General features: G+C 34.6%; 1 protein-coding gene across 5 annotated transcripts in view; it reads left to right on the forward strand.

Moving 5' to 3' along the window:
• FAM185A (family with sequence similarity 185 member A) overlaps positions 1–13,807 on the forward strand; it is a 66,046-nt gene that overhangs the window by 34,317 nt on the left and 17,922 nt on the right. For 4 of the 5 annotated variants that reach the window (XR_451422.2, XR_451421.2, XM_007187097.2 and 1 more), the window contains 2 exons: positions 6,928–7,023; positions 10,671–10,805. Coding sequence is in view for 3 of the 5 variants with exons in the window: in XM_007187097.2 (XP_007187159.2) it covers positions 6,928–7,023; positions 10,671–10,805 (231 nt within the window). In the remaining 2 variants the exon portion in view is untranslated. The remainder of the gene's footprint in view (positions 1–6,927; positions 7,024–10,670; positions 10,806–13,807) is intronic. The other variant, XM_057550079.1, reaches the window with a different exon arrangement.

Here is a 13,807-nt window from a genome sequence, read left to right on the forward strand (position 1 = left end):
ATGAGGCTAGATTTTATCAATTTTGTTGATCTTTTCAAAGAACCAACTTTTCACTTTGTTAATTTCTCTGTTGTTTGTTTTCTAATTTATTGATTTTTGCTCTTTATTTTGTTCTTCCTTTTATTTACCTTGAATTTCCTTTGCTCTTCTCTAGCTTCTTCAGGTAAAATGTTAGGTCATTGATTTTAGACTTTGTTAATATTAGTTTTTAAATGATAAGTTCTTTTAAGCAGTGTATCCCCCAAATTTTGAAATGTTGCATTTTTCATTATTATTCATTTTAAAAGATTTTAAATTTCGCTTGTGATTTCATCTTTGGTCTATACAAGTCTCTTGTTTAATTTTCATATATTTAAGATTTTTCTAGATCTCTTGTTTTTATTAATTTCTAATTAAATTTCATTTTGGTTAGAGAACATACTCTGTGTGATTTCAGTTGTTTTACATTTATTATGATTTATTTTATCATCCAGCATGTGGTTCTAGCCTAGTGCTACATGCCCTTAAAATGATGTGTAATGCAATGATTTTTTTGTTGTTGTATCAGTTGCTGAGAGAAGGGGTTAAAGTTTTCAACTAATTCTGTCAGCTTTACGTTTGGCTTTTGAATCTCTGTTATTTAGGTACATACGTATTCATGATTGTTATGTCTTCCTGATGAATTAAACCTTTTGTCATTATAAAATGTCTTTCTTTATCTTAGGTAATATTCGCTGTCTTGAATGTACTTCATCTAATCGTAATAAAGGCACTCTTTCCTTCTTATGCTTAATGTTAATAATAATAAAGGCACTCTGGTCATCTTATGCTAAATGTTAGCGTGGTGTATCTTTTTCTGTCCATTGACTCTCAATTGGTCTTTATGCTTAAAAAGCATCTTTTATAGATAGCATATGGTTGGAACTTGCTTTTTTTAAATTCATTTTTAGGATTTTGTCTTTTTTTTTTAATTTTTTAAAATTAATTTATTTTTGGCTGCGTTGGGTCTTCATTGCTGTGTGCGGGCTTTCTCCAGTTGCGGTGAGCTGGGGCTACTCTTCGATGCAGTGCACAGGCTCCTCATTGTGGTGGCTTCTCTTGTTGCGGAGCACGGGCTCTAGGCACGCGGGCTTCAGTAGTTGTGGTGCGCGGGCTCAGTAGTTGTGGCTCGTGGGCTCTAGAGCGCAGGCTCAGTAGTTGCAGCGCACAGGCTTAGTTGCTCTGCAGCATGTGGGATCTTCCCAGACCAGGGGTCGAACTCATGTCCCCTGCATTGGCAGGTGGATTCTTAACCACTGTGCCACCAGGGAAGTCCCTAGAATTCTCTGTCTTTTAATTGGAGTGTGGAGTCCATTAACATTTAATTTTGATTATTGTTATGGTTGGGTATTGGTCTACCATTTTGTTATTTATTTTATTTTGTCCCTTCTATTTTTGTTTATTTCTTCCTCCCTTTTTTTGACTTCTTTTGCATTAATTGGATATTTTTCAGAATTCCATTTTAATTTTCCTTTTGACTTTTTAGCTATACCTTTCTGCATTTTTTATTGGAGTTTCCAGTGATTTCAATATAAGAATTTAACTTTTCTCAGTCTACTTAGAAATAATATTATGCCATTTCATATAAAATGCACAAGACTTGCAACCAGATGGATCCATTTACCTGTTCTTGTTCTTTATAGTATAGGCTATCTTATATCTACATATAGATCCCTTAATATTGATTCATTGGTATGACTTTTGCTTTATATTGTTATATGTATTTTAAAGAACTTAAAAGAGAGGAAAGTAATATTTTATATTTATCTAGATATTTACCATTTCCAGTGCTCTTTATTTCTTCCTGAAAATATGATTTTACAAGTGGTATCATTTCCTTAGCATTTCTTATAGTCCAAGTCTGCTGGCAATAAATTCTCTTAGTTTTCTCTCATCAAAAATGTCTTCATTTTGCCTTCTTTTTGGAAGGATATTATCATTAGGTGTATAATTCTGAGTTGATTGATTTTTTTTTCTGTACGAATAAAATATAAGCCAGAATAAAAGACAGGTAACAAACTAGAAAGATATCTGATACATATATATAAAATCTCCATCCATATGTACATACAACAAATGAGAAGAAAAGGAGCAATCAGTGGGATGGGAACATGGATAAACATGAACAAGCAGTTCACAGGAGAAATAGTCCATATACATGTACAATGTTGTTCCACCTTACTGCTAATCCAAAACATCTAAATATAAACAGTCATGATTTAAAACATTGATAATGTCCATTGTTGAGAAAGTTATGGTGAAACAGAGATTCCTATCAGTTGTTAGTTCAAGTATGAATTGATCAACCATTTTGTAGGTCAGTTTGGAAACGTATAACAAAATTGGAAGTTATCTACATTTGCTTTGCTCTAGCACTTCCTCTTTTAGAACTTTATTTCAAGGAAATAATCTGGTAAGGATATAAAGATATATGCATGAGGGCATTTATCTCTTTGTTTATGATAGCAAAAGAGAGTGTACGTTTTAAGTTGTTCCCAGTAAGAGAATAATTATAGTATGGTACATTCATAAAGTGACTATTACTCAGTCTTTAACAATACAATAACCTAGCTCTATAGTATGCAATATAGAAAGATATTCCTGACATTTTATTAAATGAATAAAAAACAGTAAAACATTGTACTGTCATTTCAAAATATTGTGTATATTTTCATATCGAGCATTAATTCAGAAAAAGAAGGGAGGGAAAGAGAATGGGAGAGAAAGTGAGAGAGGAGCACAGCAGAAATCATCCAAGATTTATATAGAAATCAAAGCTGTTTAGATCCTGTGACAGGTTTCTTCCTTTGAATATATCTGGACCTAAGTCACTGATTTGTGGGAATACATCCCATTTCTACTGAAAGCTGGATCAGGAGATGCCATACAATTTTTCAGGAACCCACTCGAGCACTTTCATAAGTCAAAAAACATTGCTAAATTTTTTGTTTAATAATAGCATACTGCTTAAGAGGTTAAACAAATAAACAGAAAGTTGACATAATCTTTAAGCAAGTCAGCAGAGTCCTAGTTACCTACTTGGTGATGTGCTATTTCTCACTTTAGTAAATTGGATGGAAGCAACTCTATTACCCCTAGAAAATAGTAAGCAATCAGGGTCAATGAAAAGCTTGAACTACCTTAAGACAACAACTTTTTTCATTTCTATAAGCAAGAATTGTATACCTATCTGTGTACATCACTGAAGCCTTAGAAAAAAGGGCTGGTTTCATTCGTAAATCTCTTTGTCTTAAATAGAATCAAATTTTACATTTTGTTTTTTGGAGGAAAAAAAAGCTCAAAACAAAATGTTTTGCTCTAGGAGCAGCAGACTTTATCTATTAAAGGCCAGATAGTAAAATTTTTTAAGTTTGTGAGCCACATGGTCTATCTGTACTATGCACCTCTCTCACTTTAACATGAAAGCAGCCATTGACAATATACGAACAAATAGTTGTGTCTGTGTTCCAATAATACTTTATTAAGAAAAACAAGAGGGGGGCTCTAATTTGGCGACCCTGCTGTAGAGTCTAAAAACCATTGTTGTTATGATTCTGGAGAAATTTGGGGTTTGATGCCTTAATCCCAAAGATGACAAGTGGGTAATGTTTATTTGAAATTTCTTGATTGATTGGTTTGTGTTTTCCTTAGATTAAAAGATCTGCTGGAGAAAGTTGAAGGCAGCTCTGCAAATCATGACACCCTAATTAAAGTCAATTGAGTAACTTGGATTTTGAGAAATTGAGATCAGTAGAAGCAAAACAATTACAAAGAAACAAAAAGTGATTTAGGTACCTGAGAGGGAAATTTGTTAGATTAGCAGAGGCTTCAAAATATTGGAATGGATATAGAGAAAAGGCCATATAATAGTATCAAATTGGAATATTACGAGACTAGAGATGATTTAGGTATTATACTATCTGATTTCAGGAAAATAGATTGTGTCATCTCCATGATTCCTTTAAGAAGAATATGTGTAATTATGGTCTTTTAATTCTAGTTTAGATAATATAATTGATTAGCTGCTTAGGTAGTCTCATCAGTCACTTGGATTTTGTAAATACATTCTAACCTACATCCCAAAACCCTGTTCTTCCTAATTTCCATAATACATATAGAGGTCTCTTAGAAGCTGAAGTGCTATAAAAAATTTGATTATGTATATCAAAACCCTGATTTTCCCTAGACTCATATTTTTTAAAATAATATCTTTCTTCTGGAATACCTGGTCATCTTCCATTTAAAAAAAGTCAACAGGAGAAAGCAGAGCTTGATAGTAGATAATAGTGGAATAGAAGTTGCTCACTCAGCTTTACTTTCCCTGCCCTATGTTGCCTCTTTTGGAAGGCACTGCCAGAAGCTGTATACTGGTAATTATATCTTTTAAAAAAGAATATCTTCATAGGTTTTTTTGGGGAGTGTGGGGAGCAGTAGGGGTTGCCTTGTGTGTCCCTCATAAGCCCAGCCTCCTATATGCTATCTCCCTAACATAGAATACCTAGGCAGGACATTAATTTAGAAAACTTTCCTTGAAGTGACCTTAAAATTCTGCCTTTGCAAATCCTTTACATCCTATATATAAAATTCGTTCCTTGTTCTTGCAATTAGTGTAGCTTTGGAAGTGTAGGAATCAAGTTGCAGAAATCAAGAAATATCTTTTGTGTTGCTTTTCCTTAGTTATCTACGTGTTGACATTTGAGGTGAAATTATAAAAATTCAGAAGAATTTTCTGAACATGGCTTGAACAATTTCAAGAGAATTCTCCCTTTATCTGAAGGAAAATAGAAAAGTTTGGAATTTTAGCCTTTTGAGCTTAGCTGTTATTCTTTGCTTAATAGCAGAGTATATATCACAAATATCTATTTATTTGGTTATATGTAGTTTTAGCTGGTAGTTGACATCAGTTTTTCTCTTTTTGTCTGTGTAATTTTCCAGGAAAACTCAGTGGTCTCTGTCAGATGAACAAAATCTTTGTCCAAAATTGTGGTGATAGAAAACTCTGTGTGGGAGTTTATTCCAGTCACTGTCTGGACTAATAATTTTCTGTTTACTTCTTAATCTCTAATGCATATTTCCCTTAAGTCTTCCTCCAAGAGCTATAATAGAATTTTTCTGTTTTGTGAGTCTCCAAAAAATGAAATTCTGTGAATGAAGCCTTCATTTGACTCTTGATAATTAATTTTTCTTTCCAATCATTTGTATTGTAGAATACAAAAGAAAATTAGTATTTGTCTTGCTACATAGCTTTTAAAATACCACCTTTGCTTTCTCTTTTGAAAACACATCTTGAGTTTTAATTTTTTTGACAGCCTCCAGTGGATGGGCCATGATTAGAGCTCAAGACCGTTAACATGAGGATGTAATTAACTAGTGGCTTAGGATATAATTATTTAGGTGTTGTTTATGTCCCATGTGAAGGGGAAAGAAATTAAAAGTATTGTTTATGAACCATATAAAAATCTTGTGGGGTTTTTTCCCCCTTAGAGAAAGCAAGAAATCAAACTGTTGTTTCAAATATTTTACTTTGTTCAATTTGGGATAATAGACACTTTGTAGTTCACATTTTTTTACCATAATATATTTTTACTTGACTTCTTTAGGATGCAGTAAGAGGTTTTTAAAGGAGTTTCTCGTGGTGCCTGAGAAGAGAAATATTCATCCTTGTCCAGCTGTTCTGTCATTTATCTCCAGTGACTTAACTTCCCAGCTTCAGTGTTCAGTTTTGACACTTAAAAATTAAATACACTGGATCTGATAAATGGCATTTTGATTATAGGTTAGAGATAAATTATTATAAATTATCTTGAAGTCACATTTTAAACAGTTTCTTCCCAAGTTTTTGTCTTTGTTTAGAGTCATTAACATTTATTGTAAAGAAGAATGTTGGCTCCTTTGTGAGTGTACAAATGTTTTTTCCTTCACATTTTGCAAAAAATACAATGTAATTTTTGGCATTATTTTCACCATACTCCGTACTTGGTTTCTACTTTGAAGTAATAAAACCTCCTGATAAAATATGCTTTTTAAGAGATCTCTCTAAAAAAATATGCTTTGCTCTTTTCAGGGCAATCAGATAGAATATTGAACTGAAAGTTCTGTTGCTGTGGGAGAGGAGGAAAAAGGAGAAGCTACCTAGCACTGACTCTTCAGCATAATTCTCTTCTTTATCTGGCTGTCAGCTTTCCCTGGAACTTGAAATGTTGGCTGATTGAAAACTGGGTTCAGTGTTGACATAGGGAAATTTGAGTGTCAAATCAGGACCACCTTAATTGTAATTTTCTTCCCTTGACTTAAAGATAATCTGTTCAATTCCAGAAACTTGAAATATTTAGATATTAACAAGCTTTACCCACTTTTCAAGTCATTCCTTTCCCCCCCATCTCTGTCCCTCTGAGAAATGCAACAAAACCTTATCTAGAGTAATCTTTCACTATTAGCTGCACTTTTTAGTACTAGCAAATTTGCTAAAAGGAGAAAATATAAGAGTTTTGATTTTTGTTAACTTCGCTACTACTTATATGTGACTGTACGTGAAATAGAGTTCTTTAGTAAATATTGAAAGTGGGTAATAAACTAAATGTATCAATGGTGCTTAATGGTCTTGGCTGTCATTGCTTGTGTACGGTCCTTCCTACACATTAGGTTTGAGAGTAAACATGTTTAGAGTTACGTTTTGGAGATTACTGCAGGCATAGGGATTTTCTTATTAGTTATCCAGCTGTAGATTTCTAGATTTCTGATTCTGTTTTCATTTTAAAGCAAAAGATGGGATAGTTATAAGGATAATACAAAACCTTGCAGGACTCTTAGCTCCTTATCCTAATGCTGAAGTAGAGCCTTTTATTTCAAGTTAATAATTTCAGTTACTCAAATAAGACGATTATGCTTATGGTTCTTCCTTCCTCCTAGATTCGTCTTCTGGATGTCTAAGTGCCTCGACTTATCAGGGTGCCATAGATGTTTATGTCAGCCAACTGGGAAGAGTGGAATTGAAATCCCATAAAGGTTAGCCAAGTAGAATGTTCTATTTTGACATATGGTGTAAGGAAGGTTTTATGTACCATTCAGGAAACAGATGGTCAAATTATCTTATCTACACTGACATAGAGATTTCAAAAAAATTTTTCTCTGTTAGAACCTGATTTAAAGACTGGAATACTAGCCCTCTAGACCAGTGATCTTTGAAACTTTTGGAACAGATGGCCATGAAGACTATCTTTCCTTTTGTAACTCAAACAAAAATGTTGTAATTTATTGACTGTTACTGTGGAATTTTTTAGTGTTAGTGTTTGGGTTTTTTCAGTTTAGTTTTATGTCGGAAATAGAATATTCTTTGGAGGGGAAGTGCTCTCATACATTCTTTTGGAAGCTTTCCTGCTAACTTGTAAGAGGACCTTCTCAGGCCATTACTCTAGAGTAATACTTTTAAAAGCGTGATTCTGCAATAAAGGTATCACCAAAAGGTCCTCTAAAGTGATTATTGACTTAGTCTCTTGTAGTATCAGGCTTATGATGTGTCTCTTTCTGTAATCTTATTTCTAATACAAATAGCTTATTCTAAGAGTCCAAGTCTTTCATTAATAATTATACACTTTTTAAGGCTGAATATACAAGTCTTTGTGTGCATGCATGCACATAGATGTACACGTGCATGCTGGCAAGTGACTTGCGTACTTGGAGTAGCTTGGCTATAGGGGCTTAAGTGACCTGGGTTCAGAAAGTTAAGAACCATAGCTCTGTATAAAAAATTTTTTAGAGAAAGTCTGGAAGCTCTTGCATAGCCAGAACAAGGCTATGTGTATAACAAGGAAAAAACCTCCACAGAGACCAGTTGTTCCTGCTGTTAGTAATTTCTTTGCCATGTTGGCAAAGTTTAAATACTTTAAACTTTAAAGTTTAAATTTTAAATACTTTACAATTTAAAGTTTTAGTACTTTTTAATAGCTTTTTGTCCAGTGAGGCTCTCTTGTCAATGTCAAAATAAAACTACAAACACAGACGTCTGAAACTGAAGTTATTGCTGAGACACAGGTATTTTTTGATTTCTCAAGATCACATTTTTTTTTCCTTTTAAATAGGATAATATTATGTTCTCACTAAATTTCTAAGAGCTTCAATAATACTATTCAGGGTATTTTGTAAATGTCAAAAAAAGTCATGTAATTGCATTCTTGTATTATGAAGACCCAAGGAGAATAAACATTACTACATTTAATGTAACTAGTAACAGAGTAAAAACAAAGTTTTGAATAGCAGCTCTTACATGAAAATTATTTCCTGTTTTGTATGGACAGGCAAAAAAGTAAAACAAAACAAACAAAAAACATTGCTAATCTTCATCCACTTGAATTATTTTTAACTATTATTTGGATTGTTGTTCCAGTAACTTATTGAAATAGCATATGATGTTGCAAGATTTGATTGGGATTACAATTTTGTGTTTTCTCCTGTTGGGACTATGATACTGGCAGGAGCTTAAAGATAACTGGAAACAAAGATTTTTGTCTTAATTCAGGTCTCTAATTCTCACTACACTTGGGAACAGTAACTTTCTGGAGTGATGGAAAGTTATTCAGGATTCTATTGCTTAATAGTTAGTAAAGACATCTGGAATCCTTTCCAACTCTGCCACTGTCTTGCTGTAGGGTTTAAGAGCCAGCTACTTGAGTCTCTTAGGCTGTCCTTTCAGCTCCTATGGCCATTTTGCCAAGTGAAAAAGAATGTCACAAGGCTTGTTTCCTCTCTTCCTATGAAACTTAACACAGTGACCTTATTCATTCATTCAGAAAGGCTGTGTTATGGCTTGAGAGTCAGAACTGCATCTGAGTACTGACTTTTCCACTTAAAAATTGTCCTTGATAAAGCCACTAATCTTAATATATAGTATCACTTCAATAAATGATGCTGTTGTATTAGTTCACTTTTTAATTTTTTAAAAATGGTATTGATGTCAATAACCGTGAAGCAGTTTTTGAAGTGAAAAGAGGTTGAAACATACAGGAGCTCTCCTTTCTAAAGAAGATAGTCTTAGAGATGGGACATTTGGGAAAGCTTTCAAGTCATGAGAATTCTTCATTCACAAATAGGAATGGAGTTTTAATAGTGATAGTTTTTGCTTTTTAAGGATGTGGAGAGAGATGGGGATAGAACTATCTGCATTGCTTAACATTTTTAAAACTCTGACAGATTTAAGATCCCTTTATTTAAGAACAGAAAAGAAAGATGTTCATAAAATTATTACATTTGATGTATTTAGAGATAATGTCCTAGAAAAAGTTTTTTAAAATCTGTTATTTTCTACTTTTTAAAGTATGTTTGGTAGAAAAAACATGTATCTTCTATTCCTCCTGACATTTTCCAGGTTTGTTTTTGTTTTGTATTTTCCTAAAGCTCTCATATCTGTTTTTATGGGTAACTTCTGTCAGTAGTTTACATTTAAACCCTGAAAAGCAGTTTGTTTTTTAAATAAGATAAACCAATTGTAGTTATGTGCTTTGTTCCCCCCTTTTTGAGTAGTAAATATGAAACTTCATCAGTCTTAATCCCAAATTTCCAGCTCCCATTAGAAAGGCTGAGAAGATATGGAATTATTTAGTGAAACTTAAGCTGATGTTAACCAAACTAGAAAGCACACAAAGACCCATAAATAAATGCCTTCTAAAAGGAATCTTTACAACATGCACAATGGATGTCATCCTGACCATCTTTGTCCACAGAGTTGGGTTACTGTTTTATGGGAAAGGCCTCTCTTATTTATTTGATATATGAGAAATAGAGAAAGAAAAACTTGAAACAGGAGTGTACTGGGGAGTTTGTGCTGCAAACCACGTAATTGTTTTGAAAAATGATTCCTTCCCAACAGAGTACTTTTTCTTATTTCGTCCTTTAGAAGTTGAATTATTGTAAGATTGTAGATGAAATAAAGTTGAGTGTCTTGCTTCAGGTACCCAAAAAGTCTGTAATCCATTAAAAAGAAACGTTAGTCAGTTGAAATTTAAATATTTCCGTTTTAAATTTTTGTTATCGCCCTCTCCACACCCCCAACCAAACAAGGTATCACTGAAAGCACAAGAGCTCAAGGTTCTGGTTGTATTATAATGATCAGTGAGGTTACACGTCCTGTAATACAATGAGGTAGCAGTGTATGAAATACGACAATGGTTAAGAGCGTAGGTTTGTTGTCATTGAAATGGATCTTGATTCCAGCAGTAGCTGTAGTGGAAACTTGAGCAAGTTCTTATCTGTAAAATCGAAATTATAATAATACCTCATAGAGTTGAGAGAGAAATTAAAAGATAATATAATGAAGGTGTTTGGCTCTTAGTAAATGCTCAATTAATGGTAAATTCTGTCTATAAGCTGCATGTGTATTAAACTCTTCACTTTTCTGGTATTGGATGAGCTGACTAGGGCTATTGGCAAAAAGAGAAATAGCAGTTCATGATGTCCTAATGACTCATATTCTTGACGGAAGATACTGTGAATGCCTTGGGAATACCTGGGAGTAAGGAAAAGGTACAGCTATTTAAATAAAATAAGCTGAGTAAAGACAGTGTATCAGGAGCAATGCTACCTGTTCAATCATTTTTATAATAGGCTCTAGTACTTTTTATTTCTTTACATTAATCAGCTCGCCTTTAAATTTATCACAGGATCTGTCCTTGTCAAGGCTGCATCTTCTCTTCAAGCTTATTTACAGTTATCAGGGAAAGAGATTGATGTGAACTCAGAAGTCCATGTTGAAGAAATGGATGAAGCCCATAAAGATGATGGTATAGTCATTACTGGTAAGGAGGCTGCGTTTTGCTGTGTGAGATGAATAGTCGTTGTCCATCTATGAGTAGAAATACGCTATATTTAACTGAAGTTTTAGCCTTTATTCCTTTCCATTGTCACATGTTGGTGTTTGACACTTTTTTCTTCCAACTGCTTATCAATAACACAATTGCAGACATTTAGTTTGAAGCACTCACTATTCCTGGATAGTGAATAGTCATTGGATAAAATTTATTTGAAAAACTTCCCTATCAAAGAGATATTTGAACACTCATATTCATAGCAGCATTATTCACAGTAGCCAAGAGGTAGAAGCACCCCAAATGTCTATTGATGGATGAAAGCAAAAATGAAGTGTGATATATAAACATACAATGGAATACTGTTCAGCCTTAAAAAGGAAGGAAATCCTGTCACATGCTACAACAGGGATGCACCTTGAGGACACTATGCTAAGTGAAATAAGCCAATCACAAAAAAGGTAAATAATGTATGATTGCATTTATATAAGATATCTAAGGAAACAAAGTAGGGGGAGAGGAAAATGAGTTGTTCAGCAGGTATGAAGTTTCAGTTTTGCAAGATGAAAAAGTTCTGGAGATCTATTGCACAACAATATGAATATACTTAACACTACTAAACTGTAAACTTAAAACTAGTTAAAATGGTAAATTTTATTTTATGTATTTTTTTACCATAATCAAAAATCTGAAAACCATTAAAAATTTTTTTTTCTTTTCTGGCACAGCTGCTTTCTAATTCTTGGACTTGAAAATCAACTACAGTTGACCCTTGAACTACAGGGGGGTTAGGGGCACTGGTCCCCTGCCCCAGGGCAGTCAAAAATCCACCTGTAACTTTTCAGTCAGCCCTCCATATTTGTGGTTCCACATCTGTAGATTCAACCAACTGCAGATCGTGTAATACTGTCGTATGTATTTATTGAAAAAATCTGTGTGTAAGTGGATTCGCATAGTTCAAACCTGTGCTGTTCAAGGGCCAACTGTAAATACATATATTACAGTGTAAGATATAAAGTTAATTTTGTATGATTATAATAAATAGGAGTTTGGTTTGGTATTATGCACATTGTAAACTTGAGCTTTTAGTACAGCCTGACCTTTTAGTACAAATTCTCAATTCCAGAAATGTGAAGAGCTTTTCCACATTTTTTCTAATTACCTGTGGATGTATTAATGGCTGATACTACTTTAAAAAAAATATTTATGGTATAGATAATATATTTATATAGTAAAAAAAATTAATGCTGGCGAACTTTTTAAAATCTTAACCAGAATGGCATTGAGAAGGACATTGAAATTACCATGAGGTTTTGATATAGCAATCTATGTATATATACAAGATTGTTTTAAGTTTCTGGTCTCTTAGTTTCAAATGCATTTCCAATATCCTGAATTTGTACTGTCCTCTTCTCACGATTGCTGGTTTTGATATCATATTTGTGTGTGGATGATTTCCTACCTTTATTCTATGTTTGCCTTTCCCGTTTGTTAGTTTTCTCGTTTCTAATTGTGGCCTTTTCTTTTCTGCATACAGAAGTTCCTTTAGCATTTGTTGCAAAGCTGATCTGGTGGCGCTGAATTCTCTTAACTTTTGCTTGTCTGTAAAGCTTTTGATTTCTCTGTCAAATCTGAACATATATATCTTAAGTATATCATGCCACTACCCTTCTGGCCTGAAGAGTTTCTGCTGAAAAATCAGCTGATAACTGTATGGGGATTCCCTTGTATGTTATTTGTTGCTTTTCCCTTATCTTTTAATATTTTAAAAGATTTTTAAAATGTTCTCTTTGTCTTTAATTATTGTCAATTTGATTAATAGGTGTCTCAGTGTGTTCTTCCTTGGGTTAATCCTGTATGGGACTCTGTGATTCCTGGACTTGAGTGAGTGTTTCCTTTCCCATGTTAGGGAAGTTCTCAGCTATTATCTCTTCAGATATTTTCTCAGTCCCTTTCTCTTTCTCTTCTCCTTTTGGGACCCCTATGATGCAAATGTTGATGCATTTAATGTTGTCCCAGAGGTGTCTGAGATTGTCTTTATTTCTTTTCATTCTTTTTCTTTTGTTCCGTTCCACAACAGTGATTTCTACAAATCTGTCTTCCAGCTCACTTATTCGTTCTTCTGCCTCATTTATTCTGCTATTGATTCCTTCTAGCGTGTTTTTCACTTCAGTTATTGTATTGTTCATCTCTGTTTGCTCTTTAAAGCTTTTAGCTCTTTATTAAACATTTCTTGTATCCTCAGTCTGTGCACCATTCATTTCCTGAGATCTTGGATCATGTTTACTATCATTACTTCTGAATTCTTTTTCAGGTAGATTGCCTATCTCTGCTTCACTTAGTTTTTCTTCCATGGTTTTATCTTCTTCTTTCGTCTGTGACCTATTTCTCTGCCATCTCATTTTGTTTAACTTCCTCTGTTTGAGGTCTCCATTCCTCAGGCTTCAGGATTGTAGTTCTTCTTGGTTCTAGTGTCTGCCCCCTGGTGGGTGAAGTTGGTCCAAGGGTTTGTGCAGGCTTTCTGGTGGGAGGGACTGGTGCCTGCCCACTGGTGGGTGGAGCTGGGTCTTGTCCCTCTGGTGGGCAGGGTCGTGTCAAGGGGTGTGTTTATAGGCGGCTGTTTGCTCAGGACGACTTTAAGCAGCCTGTCTGCTGCTGGGTGGAGCTGTGTTCCCACCCCGTTGGTTGTTTGGACTGAGGCGTCCTGGCACTGGAGCCCGCAGGCTGTTGGTGGGGCCAGGTCTCAGTGCCAAAATGGCGACCTCCAGGAGAGCTCACGCTGATGAGTGTTCCCTGGAGCGTCCACCACCAGTGTCCTTGACTCCACAGTGAGCCACAGCTGACCCCTGCCTCCACAGGAGACCCTCCATAACCCACAGGTAGGTCTGGCCCAGGTTTCTATGGAGTCACTGTTTTGCCCTGGGTCCCAGTACATGTGAAAACTTGTGTGCATCCTCCAAGAGTGGAGTCTCTGTTTCCTCAGACCTGTGGAG

This window comes from Balaenoptera acutorostrata, chromosome 7 (assembly GCF_949987535.1).
Source record: "Balaenoptera acutorostrata chromosome 7, mBalAcu1.1, whole genome shotgun sequence".
Classification (NCBI taxonomy): Eukaryota; Metazoa; Chordata; class Mammalia; order Artiodactyla; family Balaenopteridae; genus Balaenoptera; species Balaenoptera acutorostrata.